General features: G+C 52.2%; 2 protein-coding genes across 2 annotated transcripts; one reads left to right on the forward strand and one right to left on the reverse strand.

Moving 5' to 3' along the window:
• Window positions 1-216: 216 nt before the first annotated feature.
• Window positions 217-3,198, reverse strand: NEUTE1DRAFT_88617 (uncharacterized protein; the record flags this gene model as incomplete). Its single annotated transcript, XM_009856541.1, has 3 exons — window positions 217-1,249; window positions 1,313-2,711; window positions 2,864-3,198. The coding sequence occupies 3 exons, from the start codon at window positions 3,196-3,198 to the stop codon at window positions 293-295; spliced, it is 2,691 nt and encodes an 896-aa protein (XP_009854843.1).
• A 1,114-nt stretch (window positions 3,199-4,312) lies between these two features.
• On the forward strand, window positions 4,313-6,712 carry NEUTE1DRAFT_104354 (uncharacterized protein; the record flags this gene model as incomplete). Its single annotated transcript, XM_009856542.1, has 7 exons — window positions 4,313-4,376; window positions 4,539-4,745; window positions 4,948-4,983; window positions 5,017-5,198; window positions 5,322-5,615; window positions 5,682-5,686; window positions 5,758-6,712. The coding sequence occupies 7 exons, from the start codon at window positions 4,313-4,315 to the stop codon at window positions 6,710-6,712; spliced, it is 1,743 nt and encodes a 580-aa protein (XP_009854844.1).
• Between the last annotated feature and the right edge of the window lie 99 nt (window positions 6,713-6,811).

Below are 6,811 nucleotides of genomic sequence, written 5' to 3' on the forward strand. Positions count from 1 at the left end.
GGGGGGGGGTTGCTACGCTACGCACGCCAAAGCTAATGCATCATCCATGGATGATTCGGGAGTTCTAGGACTTGTTAGGACATTTGAAAGGCTTTATGGAACAAGTTAATTCGAATAATTGCGAACCATCAAAATAAAGAAACGTAACAGCACCGATCGTGATTTGAATCAATTGAAATTTGCGCTGTTCTATTGAGTATGTTCTTTTTTTTTTTTACCCAACCCAGCGCTGATCATCCCTCCACACCACATTAGCATCACAAATAGTCTACATAGTAAACAACCACCCCCCTTAAAACAACGTCTCTGCCACCAACTTCAACACCTCCTCCGTCTTCTTTCCCGCATTCTTCGGATCCTTGGCCACCCTCGTCCACTCCTCTCCATGCCTAGGATCAACCAAGACGCACTTGGCCACCAAATCCGCCCTCTTCTCCTCCGTCCCATGCTGCACCAAAAACTTGTAATACCACGCCCACGTATCGCCCACATCGCGATCCAGCAACAGCGCCTTCTCGAACCAGTTCTGCGCCCGATCCAATTTCCTTTCCGCCCACAGAATCCTCGCGGCCGTGACCAGCAGGATCGGATCGTCTTCCACCTTTTTCACCGCCTCGGCAAGCAGCGATTTCCGCTGCGTGCGCGGCTCCAGGTTGAGGATCCTTTCCGCCCACAGCAAGCCCGATTTGGGCATCTGCTGTAACGCTTGCGCCATGAGTGACTTGGCCTGGTTCAAGTTACCCGCGCGCCGCTCAACGCGGATGAGTTCCGTCCAGAGCTCCGGGGACTTGGGCACGGCTTGTCGGGCGCGGTCGAGGACCGAGCGCGCCTTAACGACGTTGCCGGCCTTTTCTTCTAGACGGGAATACAGAAGCCAGAGCGGGATGGACGAAGGGACGGCGCGCACACCGGTGCTGTAGGCTTCCCGCGCAGGACCAAGTTGGCCGAGGTCTTCGTAGATTTGACCCTTCATCATCCAGAGTTTGGGCTTGGAAGGGAAGAGCTGTAGGGCCTGTTGGACGAGATCCAAAGCGGCCTCGTTGTCGCCTTGTTGACGCTCAAACGCCACGGAGCGCATCCATACGCGATCCGTAGGCGCATTCTGGCGCGCGGTCTTGAGGAGTTCGCGGGCTTTGTCGATGAAGCCGTTGTCGGCTTCGAGCTTGACGGCCGCCAGCCAGATGTCCTCGCTGTCCGGGTTCTGCTTGAAGGCGCGGGCAAGGACGAGGCGTGCCTCGTCGACGCCTGCCTCGGCGGCTTTCTCGCGCGCGAGCATGAGCCAGAAGACTTCGTAGTGCGGGCAGGCCTCGACGGCCTTTTCGAGCGCGTGCCAGAGGTCTTCCTTGCTGCCGTGGTTGCGCTCCAGGTCGATGGCGGCCGTGTAGAGCGATTTGCTGTTGGGGAAGACGCGGATGGCGTAGGCGTAGATGGCGCGCGCTGTGGCAAACTTGTCCCGGTTGATGGAGGCGCGCGCGTCTTCCATCCAGAGCTCCTTGCGGTCATCGTCCTCGTCGAGACCCCAGCCGAGCGTTTCTTCGATGATGTTGCTGCAAGTGATGACGGCGCCTTCTTCTTCGCACTTTTCGGCTTCGGCGATCCATTCCTCGCGCTTGGGCATGGCATTCTGCTTGGCGAGGAACTTGACGGCGTTCTTCATCACGGGCCGCTTCTTGCCTTCGCCTAGTTGTTCTTCCAGGCGAGCGGCGGCGATCCAGAGTTCGTGAGAGTTGGGAAGCTTCTTGACGGCCTTGTTGAGAACCTTGCGGGCATTTTCGGGAGTCTCGAGACGGGCCAGTGCCAACCAGAGGTCGAGCGACTCCGGGATAAGCTCCGTCGCCTTGGCTAGTAGAATGCGGGCGTCTTCGACGTCCTCCTCGAGGTTGACAGCCTCCTTCCATAGCGCCTCGGACTCTTGGTTATGATCGAGAGCTCTCCGGATAACCTTCTTCTTTGATCTGGGGTCGTTTTCCAGCTTCATCGCTTCCACCCAAAGCTTGACCGAGTGTGGGTTGGCTTGAATAGCCTGTGCCGCAATGACCTTGGCGTTCCGGTTGTCGTTCAAATGAATGTTTTCCAGCCAAATATCCTCGCTCTTCGGGCAGTGTTCGCAGCCCTTGGCAATCAAGCTGCGGGCAGCACCAGGCTTTCCAGCCGCAATTTCCAATCTCGCTGCAGCAATCCAACTGGCTGCCTGTTTGGGGTTCGAGTCGACAGCCGACTTGAGCATCTTTCTGAACTGCTCGATGTCTCCAATGCTTTGTTCCGCACCCTGCATGCTCGACAGGGATGTCAGGTAGCCCTTGGGGTCGATACTCGTCGCGCTTCCCGCCGTTGCCACGCTACTCGACTGTGATTGCTGTTCCAAGCGCGCCCTCAACACCTTGTCGCGAGCCGCACCGATCTTTGCGAAATCTGTAACTGTGCCATCCTTGTTGACCCCTTCGGTGGCGGTCCCGTCTTCTGCAACGGTGGTACCGAACTGGCCGGAATCTCGCGCGGCAGCGAGGACACTGTCGGGAACAGCGTAGAAGCGCTCCATGCGAGCCTGGCGCGCCCTCTTGGTCCTGCCGGTAAGGTCCTTGGGATCTGGTAGGTTTGCCCATTCTTCGTCGGTAACCGTCTCGAGCGCTCGTTTAAGGCCGGCGAATTGCTGTTGGATTTTGGGATTCTTTCGTTCGTACTCTAATCGTTCGGCTTCTTCTCGTGCTTCCCTGTGAAAATGCGATTTCTTGTCGGTACACTGCTTTTCATCTATCTTTACCGATAAACCACATGCTTGCTTGAAAGTGTTGGGGAAGGGGTAAATGGGTGGTTTGTGAATTTATGTAGAATGTCAAGTGATGTATACGAGATAATAACTAACCTTTGCTTCTGCCGCCGCTTCGCCATCCTGTCGTCTACCTCTTTCCATATCCGATCTGCCTCCTCGTCGTCCTTTTCGTAGATGCCGCCGGCAAACAAGCCGACCTCGTTGTCGGGATCCTGATACCGGCCATCGTCTTCATTGTCGTCGTCCTTGGCCTCGGTCAGACCTAGCTGTGCAGATCTCTTCGCGACGGCCGCCTTGATCTGGTCTTCACTAGGACCCTCGCGCGCGGGACCAAGATCGGATCGTGTAGTGAAACCCGTGGCACCACGACCGAGACCGGCGACGTAGTTCTCGGGTGCGGGTTGACTGAGAAAATCCCGTCTAGACATGGTGGCGGTTTTCTGTATTCGTGATGTATGGTAGAGACGCGGTGGCTAGGATCGTGACCGTGGTGGCCGTAGAGGTAGCTCCAAACATTTGAGTTAGCGGCAAAAACACCGGCAGGCTGCAAGTCGATGTGGAAGTCGAACTCCAGGGCACTAAAGCCTGCCACTGGTCCAGGCGCTCTTGGCATTTGACAAGAGGCAGTTAAAGGCACAGTGCCAAGTAAACAGTCTACGACTCCGCCAGTGCTTGGCGGTTTAATTCCACTTTGTTTACTTCCTCCTATCATGCATCTCCTTCCTTTCCCGTCTTCTGACCATTTGGCACCAGTCAGCAGAGCCATGGTGGTCATGGAAGGCAACCACGACGATATGTCAATGCTCCTGCCGTCGGTAAAATGAGATGGCTTGGCTTATTGATGCGTGAAGTGGGACGACTTTTTCCAGATCCTCATCTGTTCTTCGTGTTGCAGCATCACCAAGGGAAATGCATTAAGTATTCATCTATGGCAATGCCTGCGATCAGCCTAGCCAACAATGTCCAACTTCAACCTCCTATTTAAATTCTTTCTGTGCAGGTGCGGCAACTACAGCATTTATGCCTCGCACCATTCAACCTTCACGGTCAGGTTAACCGCAAAGGCGGCACCATGCGAGGCGAATATACTCCCTCACCGAGACTTTCGCAACACAGGTTTTCCTGTTCACAATAAACATGTTGTACAACGGCACACGATGACTGAGCCTATGCCTTTTTATTCTGCAATGAATTTAGGCTGGGTTTAGCTCCTTGCCGGCCGTCTACCTAGGTATATTTATTCAGTACCACGTCCCTGATTGAGTATACAGCGGGATCCGAGTTCGCACAACTTGAACGTCTGTACACAAGGTGCTTCCAATTTGCATACACTGTCTCAAAGCACTCATGGCGACTGAAGGAAAGCTACTCCAGCGCCGCCCACTCGAACCACCAATGTGCAATTTCAAGACCCTCCTGTTGACTATATTAAATTTCATAAGTATGGGCATCTAGCTCGTTTCTTCGCTCTTTACTACCACTCACATATTCGGTCCAGACCTTCTTGCTCGTCGATCACAGGAGAACTTGATATGACAGCCCATGGAGTCGCTGATCCAAAACCCAATGTCCTCTCATATCAAACACTCATCAAATGACTTCGCCGGCAAGATCTCTTGGAAACCAGGCGGCTTCAGACGTTTTCCCTGGTTTGGAATAATTCCACTGGTCTTTTGTATAAGCTGTGAGTGTACTCTTTCCTACGTTTACCATAACACTGAGGCTGTGACCAAGTGCCGACAATGCTAACTGCAAGAACTAGGTACAGGAATTGCTATAGGAGTCGTTCTCGAGAGTGATGGAGGTTCGGAAAAGAACTGGTCCGGGCTCAGACAACCCGGTGTTTTGTTGGCCTACACATCGACTCTTGCAAACGCGTTGATGGGGCTTGCCTTTGCCCAAGCGGCCGTGATATTCTTCTGGGTCCAAGCAACAACGCCGTTACCAGTTGAGTTCCGGCATTTCTCGGCTGTCAGTGAGTATGATATCAACTGACATAACATACAGATCAGCAGCCTACCATAACTGGGCTGGATCTTCAAGCACCATGGGCGCAGTCAAGTCCATCTTCCAGGGAAAGGCGATTCGCGTCAGTTTAGGTTAGAATTCCATTACTCCTCTGCCCCGGTCATTACCACATCAGAGATAACTATGGTATCTAGCTGACGTTTTAACAGTATCTATCCTCGTCACAGTCACGTCCCTCCTTCGCGGTCCTCTGATGCAACGAGCCTCTTATGTATGAGTGATCGATGTATGGCAGAACAGTACCATTGATCTTCCGGTCACTTTGAATATCAGCAGCCTTTGGGGAAGAAAGTTTGGCAGTTTAGATGTGGATTATACGCGGCCCATTGGGCAATTCGCTCCCGGATTCTCAGATGTGGTCCGCGATTTTCTAAACAAAGCGCCCATCCGAATGAGAGGGGTAAATTGTGAGAACTGTACCTTATCTATCAAGGTGAGATATGTCCTAGGCCCAATGCTCCAATCACCTAGCGTCATCTTTAGCTGCGGTTTCACTGGAATCGACTAACTGAGTTTGGCTCAGGCATTCGGCTTCGATGTTGTTAATTGTACAGAACTAAAAAACAGCTCTGATACATGTGACCTTGGTTGGCAGACGATCGAACCCCAGAGAGAGCATGATGAATATCGGAAAAACATCATATTTGAGACCTCCGTAAGGCCAATTATGGACGATGATCTTATTCATCACCCCGGTGCCATCTCTTCAAACAGGTCAATGATCCAAATCACCACAAGACGCAAAACTGATACCGAATGCACCGGTATCTTCCTAAATCATACATGCAATCTTAACCCTGGAGCAGTAATGTACAGTGTAAGTCTCCAGGGAGACATTGCGACTTTGCAGTCCAAGAGCTGGAAAGATGACAAATGCGTAAAGCCTATGTAAGTTGTCAAAATGCTAGATTTGAGCCTTACCCCATACTTCTTTGTCGAACTAAACTAACATCTCCAAGTTATGCGTATCTGCAGGACCTAGACTATCCAACGGCGGTAAACACCGTGTTTCCGCTTTGGCAATTGGGAGCTTCACTCTTCAACTCCACCTCTTGGATGCAGGATTCCTATGATCACAGTTATTCGGCGAACTACGAAGGTCTTGTTGCCAGCCTGAGTGCTGCAAATGGGACCACCGTTGAATTCGGCTCGCCGTGCTATCACTACTTCAACGATCCCATGGATTATATCATCGACACTTACCGCGAAATAGCCTTTCGCATGTCTGTCCGTGCCGCTGCCGGCCTTTCAAACGACTATCTCGCAGGCGAAAGTAGCAGCGTACAACAACTACCCGATCTTATGCAAAGAGGCGTTCCATACACACTCCACTCCACCCAAGTACAGTATGCCGCTGATCGTCCAGCCCTGGTTCTCGCAGTCATAGTCAGCCTTGTCGGACCAGTGGCGATTCTGTTCCTTTTCTGGGGCTGGTGGAAGCTGGGAAGAGATTTCTCCATCAGTTCTCTCGAACTTGCCAACGCACTTCAACAACAAGAGAGGCGCACATCCAGATCATCAGGAGAGAACCAACGACTAATGAATAATGACGACGCATTAGCCGGCGATGATATGGCCATCCAGGATGAGACAGCAACCGAAATGACACAAATGAGTTGTAACAGCGTCAGTGGTAGTGATATCGATCAGGAACAAGGACAACATTTGGCCAGTGTCTTCGCCGATTGCAGCGGCAACGCTACAGCTGACGAACTGGCCAAGCATTTCCGCCAACGCGGCCAAAGGAAGAACTCCAAGGACGGGAATGAAAACGAAGAGGAAGAAGGAGAGCCGATGATTCAGTACGGCGTGGTTGAAAGCGGTAACGGCAAGTATCTTGGTTTTGCAATGGTGTCCGGCTCTCAGGGGGCTACTACTGCTGTTCGTCGATCTTGGAAAGGGGAGTTGTTGTAAACACACATCAACGTCCCTAAACAGCACCCTCCCACCCCCCCTAAATTACTAGTACATGCCTTGGATTATGAGCAAAATCTGAACAGTATACAAACACAT

Source organism: Neurospora tetrasperma (genome assembly GCF_000213175.1).
Source record: "Neurospora tetrasperma FGSC 2508 unplaced genomic scaffold NEUTE1scaffold_13, whole genome shotgun sequence".
NCBI classification, from domain to species: Eukaryota; Fungi; Ascomycota; class Sordariomycetes; order Sordariales; family Sordariaceae; genus Neurospora; species Neurospora tetrasperma.